This window comes from Paroedura picta, chromosome 1 (genome assembly GCF_049243985.1).
Source record: "Paroedura picta isolate Pp20150507F chromosome 1, Ppicta_v3.0, whole genome shotgun sequence".
Classification (NCBI taxonomy): domain Eukaryota; kingdom Metazoa; phylum Chordata; class Lepidosauria; order Squamata; family Gekkonidae; genus Paroedura; species Paroedura picta.
In genome coordinates this window covers 84915874-84942321 of record NC_135369.1, presented here as the reverse complement: position 1 = coordinate 84942321, position 26448 = coordinate 84915874, and the positions used below count along the sequence as shown (strand labels likewise).

Genomic DNA, 26448 nt, shown 5'->3' with positions numbered 1-26448 from the left:
TATTAAACGTTTCTCAGGTGATATGACCATATATGGTCATGTTGACCTGCCCCCCCCCACCTTCCCAAAATGCCCAGTGATGGGCCTGGAGGGGGTGGGAAGAGGAGAGTCCCCTGTATACAGCTATGCTTCCCAATCATATTCTGCAGGATTGTTCCACTTCTGGGGTTTCTCAATGGTGAAAAGGTTGAAAAAGGCTGTGCTAGAGGTTACTGTGAGAAGTATATACTTATATTACATCTGTAGAAAGATTAAAAAGGCAAATATCACTTTGAGACCTCTTAATAAGAAAACATAGGTTTATATGTTCCAGTAAAGCAATTAAAAAAATAATATCTGTTAGAAACTCAGGCTTTGGATTTTTTATTAATTAGAACTTTGCCTGAACATTCACATTTTAACTTTCAAAGGACAAAGCCCATGTCATCGTCAATTGCTCAAGTTTAAGTACAATGTTAAAGTTAATGGGTTATTACAATAATGGGAAATGTCATATCATCAATTTTTTAAATATCAGAGTGGTTTTTCTGTGTGTGCTATACCTTAAATTGTATATCATGTTCTTTGTCATGTAATGCTTTTTATTAGGACCAGCCAAAACAATAGTGTATAAGTTACTGAATCTTCTAGAACTCTTATCAGACTTCTGTAATTTTAACATCAAGCCTCAGAGAAACAACACACAGATTTGTGTTATTGTTTAGTCCCAATTATCACGCACCTTAGGCTTTTCTTGTGACTTTCATTACCCTCTTCCCCTTTCAAACCTTTTGTTTAGAGCAGCTGCAGCAACATGGTTTTTAAAAGGTTATAGAATGGAATTGTTGCTGGCCGAAAGAAAAATATCTGCTTTGCTAGTTACTCTTTCTTGAGCCAACATAACTTTAATCCAGTTTGAAGGCACTGCAGTTATGGAGGTCTGTGGATATGCCACCTCACAAGACAGGCTAACAGTACTCTTCCACTGATATACATTACTTTACTACCTGCAGGTTTTTTCATCTCTGGGCTTGTACAATAACTGCTTTATCCCGAAAGGGAGATAAGAACTTTTTGCTCTTTCTGATGTGTGACTTCCCTTTCAAATTATGACAGAGATGGATTCATCAGCATGAAATTAGTCTGTAAGATCATCACATCAGTACGTATTCATCACTCTACAAAACAGCATATGTAACTTTTTGTATGTGCCTGCAGTTATAGCATATAGTAGCTCATCTGAAGCTTAGGGGGTGTCCTTTGTTTCCAGTTAAAAGAGATTTGAATATTATGTACAATGGTTATTACTGAATGAGCCAGACTTGCCTTGCAAGGATACATGATTGTGTGAAAAGTGCTGCATGAGGACAGAAGTGAAGAATAGATGAGGGAGAGGGGGATATCCTTATCTAAGGTAGAGCAGACAATAGGATTCTTTCCCTTCAGATACTCTGTAGATTTGTCAGAGTTTTCTAGGAGGAGCCATGATTCATGGGTCTGACATGCAGAAGGTCTTAGGATAATACCCCAGCATGTTCAGTTAAAGGATCCAGATAGAGCCCCTGCCAGCCAGAGCAGTTAGTACTGGGCTAAGGCTGACCAGAGTAACAGCCAGCCGAGCCTGATTGTTTCAGTATTATAATAAGTAAAATGAGTATGCCCGAAGGCATACCTAATGCTCCCCTATGTCTTTCACAGGAGTTTGTCCTCAATAAAAATCTTCTCATTGAGTGGGACCTGGCAACAGAGCAAGGAATTGCTATACATTTGGTGCCTGCTCTTTAGACTGCCTTTGGGGGCTATCTCTGCAGATTGCCTTTTTGAACGCTGCTGTTTTATGGTTTAAAGCCAGGAACCATGAGATGTGTAACTAAAATAAACAGGAGTCTTTAAAGGCTAATAGGTACATGTGTGTATGGGTTAGACTGAGACAGTGTTTCTCAGGTAATGAAGGAGGGGTCTGCTCTGACCATTAAAAGCAGATTCGCTGGTGATCATGCGACCTGCATGTACAGAAGCCGTATAGAACGGGAGCTGTAGTCAAGAGGCGAACTGGGTGAGACTGTGTAAAACAGTTGGCTGGATCAAAATCTTCTAATATAATAAAACTAGTAGTAAATCCCATTGTATGGTAGAATGCAACAGCCACTAGCTCATGGTTTTGTGCAGTTTTGTTTAACGATAGCATCTTGGTGATGCTTGTCATAATGTTGTGAGATTTTACCTGGGCATCTTTAGTTATCTCTAACTGTAACTTCCTTTGGAAAGCACCCCCACATTCTCAGATGTAGTGAAATCACCAGGCAACAGAGATCAGTTTTCCTGGAGCACTTTGGAAGGTGGAGTCCATGGCATTTTACTCCACTGAAGTCCCTCCCCTCCCCAAACCCTTCTGTCCTCAGTTTCCATCCCCCCAAATCTCCCAACCTGGCACTGGCCACCCTTAAGAACTGCACATTTTTAAGGACTAAGTGACATGAGGCTAGAAAAGTAGCAGCTGCCTGATACTCAGGAATTTGTACTTCAAATACTGTTTTCAAAATGAGCCTAGAATGCCTGCCTTAGAAGGACAAACTAATCTAATGAGGCCCTAACTACATCTAGTACAACAGGCATACACATATGTTTGTGTAAATGCTGTCAACTCACAGCTGACTTCATAGAGTTTTCAAGGTAAGAGACATTCAGAAGTGTTTTGTCCTTATGCAGGAGCAAACCTGGACTTTATTGGTGGTCTCCCATTGAAGTACTAACCAGGGCTGACCCCATTTAGCTTCTGAGATCTGATGAGATTAGGGTAGGCTGGGCCATCCAGGTCAGGGCACACATTCATGTACATGTAATGAAATCCCAGTAGCCTTGCCTTACCTTTTCAAGAGAATCTAGTTCAGGAGGGAGCAGTTTGAAGTAGAGAGGTGTCAAGTGTGTCAGCCTTTTCCTGACAGCTGCTACTTTTTCCAAATGCATTTCCCCTACCTTATTTTTTATATGCTGAAATTCCATGGAGGAATAAGCTGCTAAGGGGACAGTCTAGAATGCAGAAGCTGTGGTTCTTCTCCCCCACTGTTTTTGTTTTGCTTTATTGCTGCAAATTGCCTGCTCCCAATGTTGTTGGGGGCAGGAAGGCAAAAGCTATAAGAGTTCAAATATTTATTTAGATGTAACATGTATTTTGCTTCTAAATTTTTACCCTAAAATTAAAGGGCTTATTGCTTTCTTACACCCAGTCCTGTACAATTTCTAAATTCAATGCATATACATTACCTCAGGTGCATATGTCACAAATAGCACCTAAATAAGGGTAAATATATAGATGGTTTAAATTCCAAGGTCAGGAGGATTACAGGCAGCTTCTTTGTAAATCCAAACTCTTTATATTTTCCATGCAAGAAAATGTATGTTTATTAAAAACATAACCTTCTGTTCAACATTAGGATTACTGTGAGAGAACAGTTATGACAAAAACACATACTAATACTGTAAAATAAACAAGTAGCATAATTATTTTTATTTATTGTAAGCATTCATTTTATGGTTGCTATCTCTCTCCTGGCTACCAGCGAGGGGTGGGGGGTGGAGTAGGGTTGCCAGATCCAGGTCTGGAGAATCCTGAGATTTCAGTCTGGAGCATGGAGACGGCAGGAACCTCTGCAGGGTACAGTGCCGTAGAGTCCATTTTTTCCAGGGGAGTTGATCTGTCTAGCCTGGAGACAAGCTGTAATTTTGGGGGATCCCCAGGTTCCACCAGGCGGTTGGCAGCCCTATCTATAATTGTCCAAGTCTTACAAAAACTGCATTCATTTGGAAGAGGTACATAATCTCCTGACACAATATTGACCCGAGGGAGAGCCCCAGCCATGGTGGCCGCCGGAGAGCACCAAAGGTGAGCTGGCGGCAGAGTGGCAGGGCAGCCCCCGAGGCAGCAGCCATGGAGGAGGATGAGGAGTCGCGGCCTGGTACTGACTGATCTACGGACTGGTACCGGTCTCCGGACCGGGGGGTTGGGGACCACTGAATATTTGGTTAACACCGCACAGTAACAGAGTTATCATCAAGATGTGTTCAGTGTTCCCAGAACTTCATTTACATTTGATAAATACTTGTCAAAGACTCTAAGCAAGTACATTCCAAACAAAAGGAAGGGGAGTTTAAATCTACTTTCAACAGGATTTGTCACTGATGACAGCAAGATTTTTTTTAAGCGAATTCTCGCCCATTATATGAAAACTCATTCCACATAATGGGTACAGCAGTAGCTGGACAGGATCAGTGCTGAGTCCCACTCAGTCTGCCATCACTGCCTGTCTTCAGTGCCCAGTCCTGCCCCCATCCTGCTGCTTCACTCAACCCCGCTTGCTGCTCCACCAGTGGCCGTCTTCGATGCCTGGCCCCAGGCCATGGCGAGGGCTGCTCACTCCACCACTACTGTTGCCTACCTCCCTACTGTTTACCTCCTTGCCTCTTATGCCATGCTCGGGGGGGGGGGCAGACAGACATAACATCCATGACAATATCGAAATCCCCAAGCACACCACAAGATGTGTTTCCACATAAAAAACTGGCTGTTTGGTTCTATGGGGGGGGGGAAGTAACCTACAATTATATTTGGGATTTTTTCATTTACTTATGTCATTTTACAACTTTTGTCTCAAAGTAGGTGTTGGGGAGTAACAATACTGAATCGACAACCATAAGTACCGTCTCTTTAATCATGAACATTAGTTCTGGAGGAGAAAAATGACCGAAGTAGAAATAGTCTTTCTTGATTAACTTAGAATCCGGGAACATTGTGATGATGATGACAGGGAAGTATTCAGACCCTAATGAACCTGGCTACTTTCTCATGAATATAGTAAGCTGATTTTCTGTAGCCTAATATTAATGACTCTGCTTTAATATCAAACATGGAGTCTCTCCTGTAATTACTATAAACAAGGCCTGGAGGTGGCCAAAAAATTGACTCTTGACCCAGGGCCACTTTTGGAGTTACAATTCTTCCCATTTTATCTTTGCAAAAACTGAGAGAGGGTGTGGCACAGAAGCAGCAGCAGAGGACAGAAGGGTTTCCACCTACTGGGCCAAAGATAGCAACTTCTCCAGGACAGGGCTAGGCTGGGCTTGGTCAGCACAGTAGAACAAGGATAAAAAGGAGGAGACACGGGGAGTAGAAAAAGACTGGCAGGTTGGGAGAGGCTGAGAAGGAACAGAGAAGGGAGGATGAGGAGCTGGGGCTTTGGCCAAGGTAAGACAATGAGGCCTGGACAGGCCTGGTGACGCTGCCCCATGGCAGATGCACAACTCAGCTCCCTGAGTTTTTAAAGGGGCTGGAGGGGGTTAGTTAAAGGAAACTATGCTTGTCTAAATATCTGTGGATGTGGTTCTTGACAAAAAAAGAGAATTTTAATGAGCACCATTGAGTCTGGATGAGTCTCTGACCACAGAAGACTCTTACAATGTCTTGCTGCTTTCTGGTGAGGCCACAGAGGGCTAATAGCCCAAAGGCACTAAGTGGGCTTTATGAATCTGGCTTTACCAGTTCCAGTCCAACTATCTTACCACTAAATAGCACTGGCTCTCCAATTTGTAATATAATACAGTCTTGTTCACAAATTGATATTAATTAAGAGTCCAAAATTGATATTTCTGGTACACATGTCAGCTGTGTTTGTATGCGAAAGAACTCCCTGTGGCACCATCCTTACCTTGAAACTGAAACTGCTCACAATATTTGAAGCAATCCTCTGCCAAATTTAAACAAACCAAAAAGTGTGGACATTGTTTCTTTCTGTCTAGTATATAGTTGATTTGAACAGGTTTTACATTGTCTTCTATTACTTATCTCTGATGGATGTGAGTTCCGGCTGGTACCAAACCACCACTGCTCATAGTGTGCCTCTCTATGAGTGGGGAGCTGTTTCTGTTATAGCCAGAATATTAGGGTATTACAGTGGGAGAAAAACTGCTAAGTAATATGCCATTGTAATGATGGAAAGTGCCATCAAGTCATAGTTGCCTTATAGTGACCCTTTAGGTTTGTCATGGCAATAGATGTTTAGAGGTGGTTTGCCAATGCCCATCTCTGTGTTACAACCCTGTAAATTCTTGGTGGTTTCCCATCCAAATACTAACCAGGGACAACCCTTCTTAGCATCTGAGATCTGACAAGATTGGGTTAGCCTGAGCCATTCAGGTCAGGGTAATATGCCATAGGAACGAGCAGTGGAAAGGCAATTAACAAAAAGCCATTGATAATTTTTAGATTCAGTCTGGATGCTTTATGCAACCCTTACTTGTGTACATTATCCTTTGTAAATGCTGAGGTATCTGCAGTTGTATCACAACATGTGAAAGGAATAAACCATAGAGAGGAATCTTAAGAAGTGTTTGGTGAAAATGTCCTCAAGACTAGGGCAGCTTTTCCAGTGCAACAAACTTGTGCGTATGAGCATTGAGATACAACATAGAAAATTGTGCTGGACTGTGGGCATGACAGGATTATTGGAAGGTCAGTATAATGGCCAGGAAAGGGTGTATAAATACAACTATTGTGAGTATTGTTGAGTCTTTCTCTTGATGTCCCTGTGTTTTCTGCATTTGTTCTCACTTTGCCTTCTACTTGCCCCACCTCTCTTAAGGTTGTTGTTTGAGCTAACCTGTTATTACACGGGGCCTAAGTTGCAAGAGAATGAGTTGTTTTGGACTGATGGTGATCCTAGATGTCACAGTCCCTGTTTCATTGGCACAGCTGTTTTTCTGATGTCTCAGGATTTTCAAACTGTAAATTAGAGAACAGTCTGCTTAGGTGGTGATGATTCTGAAGGTTTATGAGGACCTAAGTCAAAAGCACTTGAAAAGTACTTAAATCTCAGAGCATTTCATTGGAAATGAACTCCTGCTATTTATACTGTAGGGTGTAGGAGGTGATTTTCATAGCCAGGTCAAACAAAGAAGGCATTCTGGAATGAAGACACAGACTACTTCAGAAAGTGGTGCAACTTGTTTTGGCTAGAGTGTTTTTTACTCCTTCCAGCGTGAGATCATAAGAGCATCCTTCGAAATTCAATACCTGATGTGTCAGATCATTTTCATAGTAAAGTGATCCGTGAAGTATTGTGTGTCATGCTACTTGTGCAGTGCAAACACCTTTGTAAGTGTATTTAACACCTCTGTTTAAGAGTGTACATTGAAGAGCTATACATAGCAAATACGTGTATGGGCATTTTACTTTTCTGTTTATTATTGTTCTGTGGCAGATTTAAAATGTAGGAATATATTCTTACGTTCTAAATAGGTTGTGGGTCTGTGAACATATACAATAAGTGTTTTGCAAAGATTACAATGTTATCCAACCGTATTCATGCGAACAAAGCATGTTGCTAGCTGTGATATTTTTTTCCTTAGACATTTATTATATAATTAACATCCTATAAATAGGACCTGTCCTCCTACCACCGATCAGTTGGCCATTTGGGAGACTTACCAGTACAAAGAGGAATGCCTAGGCCATGCCTCCATTGTCACACAGGAAGTGACATTATCACAGTAGCAACTTCCAGACAATGCTATACTATTTGGGCAAAAACTCTTAGGTAGAAGTCAGGTTTACTATGGTATTTTTGCCTAATACCAGCGCATTGCCTGGAAGTTGACAGTATGGTAACATTACTCCCTTTGTGACACTAGCAACGTGGTCTAGGCCTTTCTCTTTCTCCTGATAAGTTGCTCCCCTTTTTTCCTGGTAAGTCTCCCTCTTCTCTGCACATTCACTTACAGTGACTTCATGTTTATTTTTGTATTTGAGTAAAAAAAAAAAAACCGAGCACAAAATACATCCATACCATCATGTGGTTTAGGATTTAGTTCTTGGAAAGTAAAATGCTTTAGAATACTCTCCATCAATTCTAACAAGAATTTTCTCTCTCTGTCTCTAAGGGGATGATCGTTCCCGTGATTCCCCAGCCCCAGCAGAAGCCCAGGTACAAGCTGGGATGGAAGCTGGTGGAAGAGGAAGCCGATGTTGCTGGACATGCTCTGTAACTCAACTTAAGAAGTTTTTCTGGGGAGTGGTGGTGGTCCTTGGTGTATGTTCCTCCTGGTCAGGCTCAACTCAACTAGCAAAACTGACTTTTAAGAAATTTGATGCACCTTTCACTTTGACGTGGTTTGCAACAAACTGGAACTTTTTATTTTTTCCTTTGTATTACATTGGACATGTTTTTAAGTCAACCGAAAAACAGTCTCCACAGCAAAGATACAGGTAAGGGTGAAGAAGTTTTTTAAAAGATGTGTTACCATAAGTTTTCCTTCCTGTTCTTTTTTTTTTTTTACAATTACCACATATGGCCCATGAGGCTACATGATAAATATGATGGGGGTTGGGGGGAAGAATGCTAAAGGAAGGTTCTAATGAGAGAAATAGAAACAAAGGTTGGAGGGGGGACAAAGAATTATAGTCATCCTTAAAAGGAGGCTTCACTGTGAGACATTCATAATGACTGCTGTTTTTAAAGTATTATGCTATAATTGCAAACATTATTGGAGGAATGTGGGCGCAAGATACACACATAGTAAATATATTATTTGATCCATCGAGGAATGTTAACTTCCAGCATATTCCTTGCTTTTACCTCACAATATCAAATCCTCATTATTGATAGATATAACAAATTGTTTACTCATTGTAGTATCTCAGTGAAGTCCTTGAAGAAGGAAAGGGTGATTTCAGTAGATGGATTAAAGCAGCAGCCAGAAAAAAGTAGCCCTTTGCTGTTGCTTATTATCTGATAGAAATAAATACATAATTCATACAAATTTAGTTCTGTGGTGGAAGAATCAGAGCATGTGAAATCTGTAGCCTTTTTTGTATAGGTGATCACCAAAGTATTATAGCATTATATTATAGCAATGGATGGATTATGCTTTGTAGCAGGCTTGATTTATTTATATTTTAGAAGCTGTGCCATAAATCTGATCTATAAGTGTAAATGGCTATACAAAATACATTTTTGGAATACATTTGTTTTGCCAATGCAATGACTTCTGATTTTTAAACACATTGAACTAGATAGAATGATTGCCTAGTACATCAGCTTGTGCAATGTTTTTAGGTTGGGCAATGATGAGTGGAAGACTTTCATTCTCCAGCAGACATCAGCAATTTCCACACTGAATTCCTTTCTCTGTCATGGTTCAAGGTTGTCAGGAAAGCAGAGAGCATTCTCAGTGGAGCTTTTGAAGAGTTGTATTTCTTAGAATGCACATATGGCAAAATTCTGCTTTCCTGGATGTGTATTTGACAACCCCTTGTTTCCATCATAACAGTGGTCAGGATATGAGTTTGTTTCCCCTTTACAGCATCTATAGATGATGCTTTAATCAAATCATTACATTAGACATGCCTGCATTATTAATATATTCATTAAAATAAGGTAAAGATGAATAAAATGTATTGTTTGAAAATTATCACAGGATGTATTTAATGGGTAAGAAGAGAGAATTTGACACTTCGATTATGTCGGAAACTAGCTCTTGAAAATTAAAAGAATAATAAGACAAGTTAAATGGCAAAAGTAGAATCTGAAGAATCTGCTAGAGGAGTTTGAATGATGAAGACTGTTCAGTTGTTTTGAATATTCAGCAACCCAGCTACTTTCTGGTCTTTTTTATATGCTTTAAGAACAATCAGGAAGTATGGTCAAAGAAAGCCAAGAATACCTCTGAACACAAAGGATAAAAATTCTTATGTCTAAAAATAGCGTCTTTTACAATAATTATAAAGCCTGGATAATTTTTGGAATATTTAGGCACTGTCAAAACTTAGTATAACTTTGCAAAATAAGCAAATTTGTTGAGAAATCACAGAACCATTTACTGTTGTCTCTCAGAAAATAACAATTAAACTATGAGGTCATAGCTGGGAAGCAGCTTTGGAACAGTTTCTTCTTATTGATTTTTAATGCTCCAAGTACATGAGCCAGTGCTAGCAAGTAAAGTGCTCCAACCTAGCTTCCATTGACATTGTAAAGATTAATATTGCTGCTTGTGATTTTGTCTTACTTGAAGAAAACAAAGCAAGTCACACTAATCAATGTGGTCCTAAAATATCTATTTCTGATCAGACTGAGCTATTTCTATAAGAATTGTACAACAGTTCCTGTTGTGTGTTCATAGTATTTCTTTGGAGAAACATCATGGCTTTGTAAACCATGATGACTTCCTCTTGAGAACAAGAATCAATTAATGAAAATTAGAAGATTATTTAAAATTTCTAATAAATTGTCTTGCATTTTACCTCTTCATCAGATTTGCTGATTAGTAAACTGTTATATTTTAGAAGAAATGTCTCCTTTTATTTCCCCCCTCCCCAAAAAATTACCTTTAAACTCTCTGATAAGCTAAATCACATCCTGAATAATAATTTTTATTTGTGTAATTGATTGACATGGCTTGTTGTTTCAATAAAACCCTGCTTTAGGTCTGTCATTTGTTAAATGTCCTCCTCTGAACTAGAGATGTACACCAAGAAAAAAATTGGTACTGTTTTAATTTGGTCTGAATCGATTTGGGTGTACCCAAATTATACCCATTATTGGTATAGGGATTTGGATGATTTGAGTACAGCCAAATCAATTTAGCCACAGCATAACAAAGAGCTGATCCAAAGAGATAAGCCTCTCTCTGCAGATCAGCTGTTTGGGGCATTTAAATGCTTCCTCCCAGTGCAGAGTCTGACAAAAAACTGAGGATCATGTTTGTCAGGCTTTGCCCTAGGGTGGGTGGGTGGGAATACATGATGGGGGGAAGCATTTAAATGGACCTAGGTCCATTTAGATGCCTCCCCCACCCAGAACAGTACCCGTTGGAGTCATTCTCCCCAGCAGATAATGTCTGAGGCTGTGCAGAGCCCGCTCTTCATAGTTTCAGAGGGGGCTGCTGGGAAGACATTTAAAGACCCTGCCAGACAGATGAATCAAGCCTGAATTGATTCAGGCTTCACTGATTCAGCTCGTTTAGACTAATGGAATATGCAATTTGGCCTGGATAAGCCCACCAAAACCCCAAATCAGCATTGATTTGAATATTTTTGGACTTATCTGAGCTGAATTACACATCCCTACTCTTCACATTACTGCATCCCCACTGCACACCTCTTTCTGTCAAGTTCAGACTCTAGTCCAAGACCTCGATATTCCCATTTGAGCTGACTTTATAGTAAACTAACAGTCAAGTGGTTAGCCTTGTGTTACTAACAATATAGTTTTTGCTGACATCTGTTGTAAACTTTGTTCCTGTGATTTTTCTACTCTTAGCTTCTGCAGCTGCCAGCCTACATCTGGGGTAATTTTTGGAATATTTAGGCACTAATCCAAATCTAAATTTCTACCAGTTTTAAATCTTGTCCTGTCTTCTGTTTTATAAAGCTTTGCAGTTGGGTTTCTACAGTCTCAGTCTTTACTAATGCTGCAGTTTAACAATCTGTGACTAGGTCATAATGGGGGGGGGGTGATGATTCATCCTTATTACTGCTTGTCCCTGTACATCTGCATGATTGTGGAGAGCAAATTGCTGAAAATAAGCAGAAGCCGGCTTTGCTTGGTTTTTGCATCCTGTTTAGTGTGTACACATGCATGGGAAAGCAGAAACTGTAGCCTAAAAATACTGAGTTTTTAAAAGGGACATGGTGCAAACATTAAATTAGGTCTGTGTTCCTGCAGACTATGTCATTATGTCTTACAGGACAGTATTTCATAATGAGTAAACTGTAATCAGCGACCAGAATGATTAGAGCTTTAGGTTGTAGTACAGTGGCTGGTGTTTCGCACAAGCCGATTATCATAGTATTGTTGAAGCTTTTAAATCTGCTTTAAAGTATCCTTGTGAGACTTGGGGATCTATGCTAAGTATCTATGCTACTTAATTCTGTTTGCTCTGCCTTTAACTCTGAACATCCAGAGGAATACAAGCTGGTGTTCCATTAGCAGCAACAAGTAATAAAAAACCTGTACCTATTTTGTGGCAAAATAAATTACATCTTACCTTCCTTGCTAAGTATAAAGAATTAATTGCAAGCAAAGTATGTAGTATGCTGAGATCAAATATGAGCCATGTCAAATGTGCTGTGTCTTTTGCATGCAGAACCAGGGGTTGTATTTCCTATATCCTGAATATTCTTACATACCTATTTTGGAGTCTTACTATACCCCTCTTAGTGCCAAGCTGTATTATGACAAGTTTACTGGTTAGTTTCCCCCCATAGTTTGAGTTACAAGTGCTAATGTACTAAAGCCATAAACAAATTTAGGAGTGCTTTGTTCATGTTAACCTTCATGTAGTTCGCCCTTGTGTACTATAATTATCAAGTGAGACCTTGAACCAGTGAACTTGTCCTTCAGACAATAACAGCAGATCTGTACTGATATCTTATCTGCATTTTCTTCTCTGGGAGGACTCTCTAGGTTTCTTGTTTTAGAAGTTTTTGTTTTGCCAAGTTTTGGGGGTTTTGCAGTCATTTGAATTGTGGTTCTTCTAACTCTAAGTGCCAGCCTATGAGAGTAAGAGCTTCTTCTGCATGCAATAAATATAGTGAAATGCTTACCTAATGTAGTCATTATATTCCAGCTGCTCTGCACGATGTTGCCAACCTCCCGCATTCGGGCAGCAAACTGCTTGCTATATACGCCATTGTAAAGCACGAGCTGGTGAATCCCAAAAACAGACAACCAGCAGGCCACCATTCAAAGAAATGTATGGAGGCGGAGAAGTGCTACTTCCGCCTTCAGTGTCCCACCATCGCACCCACATCCTTTACCCTTCTTATGGTGGACGGGAAGTGCTTTTTAAAAATGGAGAACAGCCTGGAGCAAAAAAAATAGTCGCACAAGCGTGCAGGCAGTGCTAGAAATAAAAAGTATTTTTTTCCAAAGCTGTGACACAAAACATGCCTCTCTAAAGTCCCCCCCCCAAAAAAAATCAGGAATGAGATTAATGTTTAAAAGTATTTAAAGACTCGTGACTCCATAGGGGGTGGGGTTCAAAAAGCACTATGCATAGGTATTTAAATGGAGAAGTATTAACTGAAAAAAATAGCAGGTATTGCAGGACCTTTAAAACATGGAGGAATTGGCTGTCTGGCTTGATTGACAGGCAGAAGAGAGTCTCACATAAAGCACATTGTTCTCTTCCACCATTTTCAGCAGCAATTGTGAAGGGTGAGAAGCATGAAAAGGTGGCAGGCTAGAGCGAGACAGCAAGAGGAGTGGCTGGGAGGCGCGATAATATTTAGCGCTATGCCATTCAGCTGGCATAACGCTATTTTTACCGGTGTGCAGAAATGTCCTAAGTTGTGGAATAGTATTTTCTGGTCACTGTAACCTCCACACTCAATACATTGCTTTTGTGCTGAGTGTTTTGTATTTTAATTGATTTTTTAAATGTACATCACCTTAAGGTGCCAAATAGCCTCTCCTTTCCTGAGTGCTCTCTTGAAATTCTGCTTTTACTGCAAGTAGAACTTGGAGGACATGCTTTCAGGTGAGATTCCAACGACTCTTAGTTTAGAAGGACATACCAGCTAAGCTGCAGCACACAGCATAGAGATGTGGGCAGTGAGAGAGACTGTTGTGTTCCTTGTTCTACTCATGCAGAATTGAGCCCTTGTGTTTTTGTTTTAACTTGTTTTTAATTGTTATAAGGTTATATATTTTCTTGACATTGGCTTAGCCATACAGTTGTGAGGATTGCTGCAAGCTCAACATTACACATTAATATGGACTCACTGGCAGCATTCTCTCACGTGCTTGTTCCATACACACACATGGCATCTGTGATTCAAGGGTGTATGGTGTTAACTGTATGAATTGGTGCTAATTAATTATGGCTAAGTGGCATAAAGTGCTGGTGTAAAGTTCTGAGAAATGCTAATAAGGAACTTAAATGTTCTTTACTCTGCTGGATAAAAGCATTCAAAGAAGAAAATGCCATCAAGCTATTGAGATAATCATTTGTAATCATGAATATAATTACAGGCATAAGTTTAGATTTATAAGGAGCAGGATGTCCCCTAAAATATGCTTTAAATAATTAGAGGGGGGAAAGGCTTACTGTATATACTCGCATATAAGTTAAGTTTTTCAGCCCTTTTTTAAAGCTGAAAAAGTCTCCCTCGGCTTATATGTGGGTTTTTTTTTAAGCTGCCAGACTAGACATGAGGGTGGGGGTGGGAAAAGCCAGTATCCAAACACCAGCCTTGGCTTATATGCAAGTCAATAAGGTTTTCCAGCATTTTGTGGTGAAATTCAGTGCCTCAGCTTATATGCAGGTCAGCTTATATACAAGTATATACGGTACATTGTAGGCTTTGATGGGAACTGAATTTAGTAAAGTTGTGCTGTATATTGTTTAGCAAGTTGTTAACATCCCTAGGACTGATTGAAGTATGTTGTTGATTCTATGGGTTTATGAACTGGTTGGTATGATGTTTTATATTTAATACTTGTGTTTTATCTTTGTAAGAGGAAAGTGTCTTGTGGATAAAAATGTTGAGTAGACTTGTCTCATCTCAATTTGTAATTAGCTCATTCTTTCAAAGTTTTGTTGGAGAACTGTAAGAGAAAGCAAGTTGTTTTGAGACTTGTAGCTCATAAAGTTGACAGCACCTTAGGCATTTTCATAATCACAATGCCTCTTAGGATTTGTATTTTAGTTTCATATTCCAGCAGATTTTATTTGTCACATGAGGCCTGAATAAGCTGCCATGCACAAAGCAAAGTGAAACAGAAATGGAGGGGGGGAGAGACATGGACACAAGGTAACTCATAATCAGTGAGTTCTTTGGATTCTTTCCCCTAGCTGAAAACATTTTATCTTTTTGTGTGTGTGAAGTTTGGTCTCTTCCTCCATCCCACACACCGTGCTTTCTATCCTGTTGTGGGATATCAGGAACAAGTTTATTTATTCATTCACTTATACCCTGCCTTAGTGTCCAATGGGGACCCAGAGCAGTTTACATTACTCTCCTCACCTCCAAGGTAAGTTAGGCTGAGAAAATGTGACTGGCTGGCTTCAGGTCACCCAATGAAATTCCATGGCACAAGTAGGGATTAAAAACTGGGTCTTCCAGATACTAGTCTGAGATTCTCAGTCATTACACCACATTGATTTTCTCTTATCCTCTGCCTTAATTTCCCCTTTATAACAGCACATTTCATCCTTCTTTATTAGTGTGTTGGGTCCTTCTAAAATGTACTTCACTTCCATTTCAGTTCTCATGTTTCAAGTCAGCACAATGTTTCCTTGCCTTTTGTTTGTTTGTTTTTTGTTTAATCTGTAGATTGTTACCCTGCCCATCCCATCTAAAGGGGGACTCAGGACTGCTTACAGTAGTCAAAGAACCCATAGCTAGCCATAAGTACAGCAAATAACAATAAAAGTATTAAAATCCATTCTTACCCAGCCTACCCAATATGGCAACCATCTAAAAGAAGTGAAGCATCAGAACCTTTAATGAGAGGCTTAAATGCCAAAAGATAAAATCTTACCAGTTCATAGTTCCTCCTTACTCAAGTATTTAATAGGATAGTTTTACAGCATTGCGGAACTGCAAAAGAAACTGCAGGGCCTGAATTTTGGAAGAACATTCCAGAGGGTTAGGATTAGGACTGAAAATGCCTTAGCCCTTGTTGATGACAATCAGGCCTGTTTTGGGCCAGGAATCTCCAGCAAAATTCTCTTCTCGAGGTATCTGGGAGGATGCAGTCTTGCAAGTTAGTGGTCAGTGTTGTGGGTGCTTTATTCAATACCTGAAGTGCTGTTTAAACAAACACAGTTTTTATTGCAAGGTGAGGTATGAAATTTGTGTTTTGTTTATTTGTTTTGTTTTTAAAGAAAACGTTGTTAACAGTAAAATATGAGTAGTCGCAAATCCAAGATGAGAGGAGAAGTAAATCTCTTTAATCTCAGGGCTCTAAGTCACAAACACACACTCACAAATTCTGGGTACTTGGTAAGATTGTTCCAATTTACAGGCTCCCAGAAGCCACTTTTTCACACAGCAGCTGGATAAATCATGATACTGTAGAGCAGACAGCCCATGCTGGAAGATTACCACTCTTCTGCTTCTGTGCCACTGCTCCTCAGACTGTGTTCTCTGGAACGCCTTCCAGAGGCCAATGTTCACTCCTCATAGAGCCCATCTATAGCACAAGGACTTTGTCCTACACATGCCAGGGGGTGGGGTTGAACCTTGGTGGGGGAGGGGGGGAGATGAGAGAGATTGATTGGTAAAACTGCCCTGGGGAGGAGGGATAAGCCTAATCTCATCCAATGCAGATCTCCAGTGCTATTTAACGGGGAGTATGGATCTCCCAGCATCATGTGCTGTTTAGTCATCAGACTCCTCCGTCATCAGGAACAGGAAGAAAAGGGTGTGGCTGGAGCATCATATACTTTTGGTAAGTCACCATTAGCTTTCTAGATCCCTGTTTATTTACCACATGCCACCCAAAAGGGTCCTCTTAAGGTAGGCAAGCAAGTAGCCATATGACTGATATGAGGAATTGCTGTGATTTTACCCTACTTTGATTTGTAGGGCTGAGCAAAGCACTGGCTGCTTGCCTGTCCATTTGCAGACATGTTCCTCAGCCCTTCTTTTCCTTTTCTTCCAAATAATCCCATTAAAGCTGACGTGCTGTCATCTTATGGCTGGTGCAAAAGAAAACAGAATGAATGCAAGCCAGATGCCTATGTGCTTCTTAATCCCCCCAGCCTTATCATTCGTTTCAGAAGAAATTGATCCTGCTGCTGTGACTGCCTACTAAGACTATGTACAGAGTCTGAACAAGAAGGGGGAATCTAATGAAGAACATATTGCAGCTGGCATTTGTCACCCTATCTTCCCATCACCACACCACACACACGTACATGGTGATGGGTGTTCAAAATGATTTCTGTTTGCAAGTCTTCAGCTGCATTTCTATTTAGGCAACTTAAGGCATTTGATTCCCCCTCCCTAGGCATGTAAGGCAGGCTTGCTTGTTCTGCCAGTGTCCGCCAATGGTGATTGTTATGACCAGGCTCAGTTCTGCCTTGCAGTGCTCAGCCGACCAGAGCCCCAGCCAACCACATGCCTGTTTGCAGTGGCAGTCCACATTCACCTTTCCTTGAGCCTGTTTTTGGATGACTATGATGTTAAAATTATGATCTGCTACTTTTTTGTTCTGTTTCAGAATACAACAGATGAAAGACTGTGGATAAGACACAAATCCTGGACTAATCCTGTTCCAACATACACAAAGGCGACACTAGGAAAAGAAAAGCTGGAAGATGAGCAGTTTGCACATCTGGAGTGTAAGCCAGACCAAATTGTTTATATGCTCAGTGCAAACACCTCTGTCATAGATAGAAGGATGCTGTGTTACTGGGAATGCTAGTGCTTGCATCCGCTCATCCACACTGCACTGAACATCTACAGTAGAGTACTTTAGGACTATGTTGTAAGAAAACAAAATAGATAAAGTGCAGCATCAGTACAAATCTCATTATGTTCTGGACCAATCAGCAGATTACACTTAACCATCACAGGAGGTCTATTATGTTACAAACTCTGTCTGCATTAGAAAATCTGTTGTTCACGTGCTCTTGTAATTTGTAAAGCAAACTGCACTCTGCCTTGACCACAAAAACATTTCTTTATATCATGGTATCTGTCTGCTAGAATCTGTAGAGATTGCCACAAGCAAGTTTTTCAGTTTAAATTGTTTTTCAGTTTAAATTATATGCTGTAAATATCTGTAGATTGAAAAAAACATTTGTATAATGATCCTGACTTTTCTAAATGTTGCTGTAAATGCTAAAGGAAGTTAAAACATATTTATTATTGTTGTTTTAATTGCTGCCTTATCCATTTTGCATATATGCCCTATAATTTTTGATGAAACCTGTTTTATTAGATGGCACAGTTGATTAGTTCAGTTGAGACCAGTACATCATAGCGCATACTATAGGGTAGGCAAGCATATAAAATGTAACAATACATGGAAGTATAAGACAGTTAAAGAGACATATGGCTACTTGAGTGCAGTGATGAGTTATTGATATAAGCTTTACTAGTAGCAATAGTGAAGGCATAGTATAGGCATGGATAAGTGTAGCTGTAGAAGAGATTCAGGTAAGTGTATCAGGATAGGATACAAATGTGCTTGGAAATTTTATAACTGATCACATAGTATAATAATAAATATGTAGATTAGTTCTTGTTATGTCCATTTTTGTGAATCACGTGCATGCATGTACCTTTTAAGTACCTTTAATTAAAAACATTTTTCAAGCAAAGCACATGGTTCCTGTCTTGAAATCATGGGGAAAGAGAATTGGAATTAGGAAGAAAGAGAAGCCACTGGTTAGAACAAGTTAATATACATGCAAACAGCCATGTAGAATACCAGCAAGGATCTCTTTCTTTACCCTTCATACCCAATTCTCTCCTACATGCACACACATACATTCTGGTCTTTTTAAAACATCCCCCTCCCAAAAAAGAGCCTGAAGCCTTTTAATAATGAAGTGAGGCCAGGGTTAAAATCTATTGGGCCCCTCCATGGGATCAGGTCCTTGCATTAACACCTGCGACTCTCGCCTTGGGTGGCTGTCTGGGATGGGTGAGGGTTAGGAAGTTTTCGCCATCTGGTCAGTTGTTAGGCGATGGTCATTTTATGGGGTTTTATTGTACACTGCCACGAGTCTTTCAAGAGGTGATGGTATAGATATCTAATGATTGATTGATTAAAGAATTTACATAATTTTCTCAGGGAAAATTCATTTAATGCTATCCCTATACTAAGTATTTCCTCTACATTTACACTACTTTCTGCAGTGTCCTTCCCTTTTTAATATGCAAGTGAATTATTACAAAGACACACTCGCACATTTGAGGACAGCACACAATGTAGGCCCTTCTAGGATCTTCTACTGGGGAAGAGAGTTTTGCATGAACTAAAGGAAAGTATTCTGTACTTCCATGGAGAAGAACCTTGTCTTTTTTTTTTTTTTTGCTGTGAATTCTGTGTAGAATTTTGCTGTAGAATTCTGTGTAGCACTTCAACACTCTGAGATGTGTAGGTGCCTAGATTTCATTATATTGCACCAGTTTTTGCAGTGTCAGCTGTGCTGTAGCATAGACCAATGAAGCTGGTGACTTTATTGCATGTGCTGGACTTGGAGCTGCTGCTTTTTTCCAACTTCATTCTGTCTCTGAGACTGTAGCATTCTAATGTTCTATTTATTCTGAAAGCTATTAATTTCTAATTTTGTTATCTAAGAAGGATGTAACACTCTAGCCCAGCCCATACATGTCCATTTGTACATTGACACCTGCAGAAGGCCCTGCTTAGATGAGTGAACTTGTTGTGGTGGAGTGTAGGCATTCCTGCTGATACGAATCAAGGCCAGGAGATGATATATTTTAGCTGTTTTAAAAAGATTCTACAATGTGGTAATATTTGGGAGACATTTTAAGGAACCACTAATTATTTTTATTTTGGAGATGCTGGTTGTTTTAAATTATTTTAGTGCTCTTAGTTGTATCATTTGCTTGATCCATATATCTGTAATCCACTTTGAGTCCCCGTGGAGGGAGGGAAAGCCGTGGTATAAGTGATTTAATAAATTAGAATGCTAATTTGAAAAGTGAACAATTCCTTACCCATTTTGGCTAACATTTGAAAAATTGAAGCATATATAGAATGATTACTGCTCAACTGCAATAATCTTCATTGTTGTCTTAAATTACTATTGTATGTACTGTAGGCCTTTATGGTTTCTCTGCATGTTTCATCTAGCTAACAAATCCCTGTGGATGACTTATTTGTTCAGTCGTGACTCAACGAGTATTAATAGACTAGGGGTGGGGTGGAAGAACTCTGCTAATGGCCTCTTCTTCCCCTCAGGACCTGGAAAGGCTGCTGGCTGGAGGCCCCTAGGCAAGGAACTCACTGGCAGGGGCAGATCTCATGCAGCAGGGATCTGCAGCCTGAGCTGTGGAAGGAGGAGGGAGTGGTCAGGGGTCGGGGACAGAAGGAGATTGGCTGGCTTCTGGACAGACAAGCAAGCCGGTTGGAGGAGGATGCACTCAGGGGCGCCCCGAATGGGTGTTAAGCGCTGAGTGGCGTTTAAGCCATGAGACACTCCTCCTCCTAGGCCTTACCAGAAATATTACGTGGAACAGATGACACAGATTCTTCTTTTCTTGCATATAGTCTGAATAAAATGAGTGTCAAGTACTGCAGTCTTAAATATGATTACACCCTTGTGAACATATTGACTTCAGGAGACTTAAAAGATTTTAACTCTATTTAGCATTGTGCTGCTAATCTTTATTTGAGCAGCCTTCTCACAAGCAACTTATTTCCATATTTCATCTTTGTGTGTTTATACCACACTTTGAGCAAGGCGTGTGACATGTGTGACATTTATATGCTTAGTGTTGTATCTTGTTTGATTTATTCAGCAGTACTTTATTGCTCTTGTTTATTAGTTTATATGCATTACTTTCTTGGTGAGTTAATAAATAAATTTTATTGTTGTTTACTTTTGTCTTTGTCATCTGGAAAACTAATTTTTCATCTGGAAAACCACTCTGCCCATGCCCCTAACAACCTGCTGGCCTCATGCGCTCACTGCCTGCCTCTGAAGCTGCCCCCCCCCACCGATAGTGAGCCCACACAACTGTAACCTGCCCAGATCCATCTGCTTCTCGAGCTGAGCCTGAACAACCCAGGGTGGAGGTGGCGGGGAGCTCCCTGCCCAGTGTTGTTCAGTGTTGCCTGTCCCGCCTGCTCCAAGTCCCTGTGGCCACCTACTCTACTATGGGCCTTGTTCACGCCGCCGGAGACACTGCCAGCCCACTGCCACTTCTCGGGTGAGCTACCGCCACTGCTGGGGAGGGGGGGCAGAGCCCATTATATTACACCTACAATGGGCTTATCTGCTAGTATCAACATAAAACAGCTAAAAGGAATAGGATATGACAAGTCTACAGCAAGCTCTTACAAGCTACTATAATGGATTCACTTTATCAGAATCCACTATGCCTACCTCCAGCAAGAGACTCATTGTTCAAGAACACATGTATCAGAATAAAAACTGCTTGAAAATGGTGTGTTTGACCTTAGGAAAATACAGATGGTGGGCTATGAGGAGTCACAAGAGGGGAATAAACCATTCAGACACACATCCCTACTTGGGACTAATCAGTAGCATCCTGCTTGCCTAGCAAATAATTTCTCTTAAGTGCAGAGCTGCTTCATCTATGTGATATAGAATTCATTTGCAAGCCCATCTAAACCAGGGACTTTATTCCATTTTAGATTTTTAATAGTTGATTTTATCTCTTTTGTAGAGATTGTTACATCAAAGCATCTCATGTTTTCTCTGACTTGGTGGGATCCTCCTTTAGCAGAGAATACCTAACATTCCTTCCTCTCATTATACAGCTTTGCAAAAAAGAATCTGTACTCCTCCATCATTTCCTCTAAGGTTTGGAACATCCTAGCAGACTCTGATCCCATAGCTTTTCATGGTGTTAGTTTAATCCTCATTTGCTAATGGTGGAACTAGTTTTAACCTTGAGAGTTAAGTAGCCACACAGCACCTGAAAAGGAAGGCCAGCCCACAATAATTCAGCAGAAGTGGAATTTCAGGCCCCTGGAGCAATACAGCTGCAAGCATCCTCCAATCTCTTTCCTCCTCCCCCCATTTTTCAAACTATTGTTACTACTTTTTCTTTATATTGACAACAGTGAGGAAGCTATGACAAAGATATAAAAAGCTCAGTATTCTGTGTTTCTCCCCCCACCCCAAGGTAGGCAACTTTGGTTTAATGAAATCCTAGTTGCCACTTTGAAAAGTGGAACATAATAAGAGACTTAAAAACAACATGCTGGCCCAGTTGTATTCACTGGAATAAAGACATCATTCACACCAGGATCCTCAGAACCTTCTGGTGGGTGCCCTCTTCAACAGCCACATCATTGCTTTGAGGTGTTAGCTGTCCATGGCTAGCAGAGGTGGCACATGATTGGAGACAACCAGACTAAATATTCTGGGGACCAATGTTCATGCCTAGAATTCCCTGTTTTGTTTTCCTCAGTGGTTGTCCTTCTTTAAATTATATTATATATATGTGGCCTTTGGCTCTCAGGTTTGGGGAGGTCTGTTCAAAAGACTCAACAAGTCTTTGAAACAGATAGTATGTTGTTCCTACTTTTCTGTACCAAGAACATTGTCATGGTCAGATCACCACCAGCTGAAGGTCAGTTGATGTTAGCTCTCCTATAGAGCAAGGAAGCTGCCCTGGAGACTTATGGATCTTGTTGGTTTCCAGAATGCTGTTGGGGAGTCAGGAAAAACAACTTGCAAAACTAGACTATCTAGGTTGCTCTCTGATGCCCTACTGCATAGCAGCACTTTAGAACCCTGATATACCAAAGAACTTGTGGATTCTAAGTAGAGAGACAAATTCAGTGTTGGTGAAAACTCACACAGAATCATATGGAATGTAAGATCAAGCATACTTATCACCATGTGAAATTATGGTAATGGGAGCAAAAAAAAAACATTCTTTACCACCACCATAGGTCAGCTGACTTTCATCTAGTGGAGCTGTTCAAAATTATTTAGGGACCATTAGCTCTTGAAAGTGATAGGATTATCTCAGCAGCCCACAATTTTCTAAGATTATCTGATGATAAAATCAATTTAAACTTCAACACAGATAAAGTTCTGGATTGAAATTATGAGAAATGCATATGACTTGATCATCTTGACAGGTGTGAAATAGAGTTCTCAAGAATTGTGAAGATCACCATTTTGAACTCAATCTCAAACATTCAGGCTAAGCTAATGATAGCACTGGTGAATAATAGTTGTAGGTGAACACAAGAAATGCTTCCATGTTGGTTTTGTTAGAACAGTCTGCCACATTTAATTTCTTAGGCCATGTCATTGTATTGTAAGGGCTTGGAGCAGGGCTTGGCATAACATTTATTGATTCTCATCTTTCCTATCAAATTATTTGCAAAGGATTTCCTTCTATGAGGTGCATTCATGAGGTTTTGTAAAACAGCATGTTACATTGCTATGAGGCAATGCAGATTAGATCACATCAGGTGATAGATCTGGGAAGATCTTGACAGAGCTTTCTGAAATGAATGGCACTCTGAAAAGATTAGACTTATTTAAATGCTCTCACTGTTTTCCAAATGACTGGAAATGTTACTGCATCTCTGTACTGTAATGCTGGCATGCTGCCTACACTGCAGTAATTTCCTCATGGTTCACAGCAATGAGGACTTTGCTTTTTTGTTTCTCTATTTCGGAGTACTTTGGCATCTCTCCTGTTAAACTTGTTGGGCAATCTCTGGCATTTTTTGAGACAAGGATTTAATAATATACATGGCATAATAAATGCTACACCCTGAAATTGCTAATGTTAAATTGTTCTCCACCAGTTCTGTCCTACAAGCATTGCATCAAGTGCTTAGAATACAAATATCACTACTAAACTTAAGGATGCATTTTGATGTACATTAGTTTGAATAAAAGAGTGCATAACTTTGAGAGATTAGAGTTTATTAACATTAGAAGGTTCAGGTCTGAATTTTGGCTGGCTCTCATACCTATGGTGAAAGCAAATAAACATTTTTATATCTTGTTTTAAGATTTGCTTTGGTTATGGTATGGAATAAGTATAAAATGAAACTATATTTTAATATTCCTCTATGGTTATCACCACAGGAAGTCCTGTTTGGAGGGCAAGCAGCAATAGAAAGTAATTGGTTAAATTATACGGATATACAGAAGAAGGGATAATACACTTTAGAATTAAATGTTGTGAGAAATGAGTGCAAGAATATAAGTATTTGGATTGGTGGTAATATAGACAGATTAAGGATAGATTCAAAATAGATAGGAAGGGTTGGGGACTTGAACTGGAAAAATCACAATTAGAGATATATTTATGTAAAAATGACAATAATTTAATTAAGAAGATGTATGAATTATGTTTATTATTGGATGACAAGGTGGTCAAAGATTTTATGACTACTTAGGCAAGGAATCTTGGACATAATATTTCATTGGAAACCTGTCCAAAAATGTGGAGTTAAGATTTGACATTGATAAATAGCTATTATATTAAGGAAAACTATTATAAACTGTGTTACTGTTGGTACACAAATTATCAAAAATAAATAAAGGCATATCAGATAGATGTTGGGAATGCAGGGAAGTGTTTCACATGTGGTGGACCTACAAATGAGCAATTTGGACATAGCCTTAAATCTGGAATCTTAGGATTTTTGGACAAGGAAAAAGATAAAAATATGGAGCAATATTAAGAATGGCAGCAAGGATCATATGGGTGAAAAATTGTAAGTTAAAGGAGAAACCCACTATATTTGATTAGCATATAACAATGTTAGCACTTGCCCAGATGGTGAAATTAATAAGATATGTCAAAGATAAACTAATATTGTATTTTAAGACAAAATGGAATCTTTGGATAGAGCATATTAGAAAAAAAACTATAATTGTGGCTATATGACTATTGGTTATGATGGCGAATGCCATTTTGGGCTGTATCAACAGGGGCATCACATCAAAATCACAAGATGTCATAGCCCCGTTGTATACGGCACGGGTCAGACCACACCTGGAGTACTGTGTGCAGTTCTGGAGGCCTCACTTCAAGAAGGACGTAGTACAGAGGAGAGCGACGAGGATGATCTGGGGCCAAGGGACCAAGCCCTATGAAGATAGGTTGAGGGACTTGGGAATGTTCAGCCTGGAGAAAAGGAGGTTGAGAGGGGACATGATAGCCCTCTTTAAGTATTTGAAAGGTTGTCACTTGGAGGAGGGCAGGATGCTGTTCCCATTGGCTGCAGAGGAGAGGACACACAGTAATGGGTTTAAACTACAAGTACAACGATATAGGCTAGATATCAGGAAAAAAAATTTCACAGTCAGAGTAGTTCAGCAGTGGAATAGGCTGCCTAAGGAGGTGGTGAGCTCCCCCTCACTGGCAGTCTTCAAGCAAAGGTTGGATACACACTTTTCTTGGATGCTTTAGGATGCTTTGGGCTGATCCTGGGTTGAGCAGGGGGTTGGACTAGATGGCTTGTATGGCCCCTTCCAACTCTATGATTCTATGATTTATAAGGGGAAATGAGTAGGAGATTTAGTGATCTTTTTTATACACTCCTCAACAAATACAGTCAAAAGTTATTATTTATAGATGTAATTAACACATCACTTAAATGTATTTTGATGAAATGGATTATAAACAAATTTTGAAATTATAATAAAAAATAAAAATAATGCAAAGATCTAATTCTAATTATTAAGGGCATCTGCTTGTTGTTGCCACAACTGTTCTACCTCTATTTTGTTGTCTCAGGCTTCACCCCTTTTTGGTCCTTCACCAGCTCACTTGTTTTGACACACTTCTGATTTTCCCTTATCTAAACATTCATTGGCTGACAACAAGAGTTTCCCTTTAATGTACTATCCTCTTTGGATTTATTGACTACATTGCTGCCTGGTGCCCTTGATATGTACTCCTGTTCTCAAACATCCCCATATAGAAAAGAATAGATAATATTTCCCTTCCAACCTCCTTGTTCTATCTTTCTCAGTCTTCTGTTCTTTGAGATATACACTGCACGGTGTAGGCAAATATTACTTGAATGTTGTGACTAGGTAAATTTTAAAAACTCATTAATCATAACTTATATCAAGTTTAATTTATGAAAGCCAACCATACTTGATTACCTGCAGACAAATATTCAAAAACAATGGGAAAAGCTCATATAGACTGTCCAAAATGTCTGTGGAACAGAACTTACCTTACTCAGCTGTACAGTTATTAATCTCATCACATGTGCTCTGCAGTATTGGAACCATGGGACCGTTGTTCATGCAAGAATCTCAGTAGTAACTTTTCTTAATTCTGTTCAGTTAAAAAAATAATTTTCCTACCGTTCTCTTATAATTCAATTTGCAATGAAGTGTGATGTTAACTGTAATTTATATTTCAGGAATATTTGCTCTTTCTTCAGCACACAATTATCATTTAATTGTGTTCACCTAAATGTCTAATCTGTTCCACATAATATATTTCTGGTAAAGCCTTGGAGGGGGAGCGTGCCTTATGGCTGAAGTGCCACTCAGCGCTTAACACCCACTCAGGGTGGCTGTCCCGCCCCTGAGTGCCTCCTCTTCCAACTGGCTTGCTTGTCTGTCCAGCAGTCAGCCAATCACCTTCCATTCCCCCACCCCTGACTACCCCCTCCTCCTTCCACTTCCCTCCGAGGCTCAGAGGCTGCAGATCCCTACTGCATGAGTGCTGCTCCTGCCGGTGAGTTCCCTGCCCAGGGGCCTCCACCCTGCAGCCTTTCCAGGTCCTGTGAGGAGGGAGAG

The 26448-nt window shown here is 39.9% G+C and overlaps 1 protein-coding gene across 7 annotated transcripts in view; it reads left to right on the top strand.

Moving 5' to 3' along the window:
* The window catches only part of SLC35F3 (solute carrier family 35 member F3), a 160923-nt gene that overhangs the window by 105101 nt on the left and 29374 nt on the right, over positions 1-26448 (top strand). For 6 of the 7 annotated variants that reach the window (XM_077346043.1, XM_077346097.1, XM_077346068.1 and 3 more), the window contains one exon: positions 7912-8236. In XM_077346043.1, the coding sequence (XP_077202158.1) occupies positions 7912-8236 (325 nt within the window). Of the gene's footprint in view, positions 1-1042; positions 1142-7911; positions 8237-26448 lie in introns of those variants that run through there. The other variant, XM_077346086.1, reaches the window with a different exon arrangement.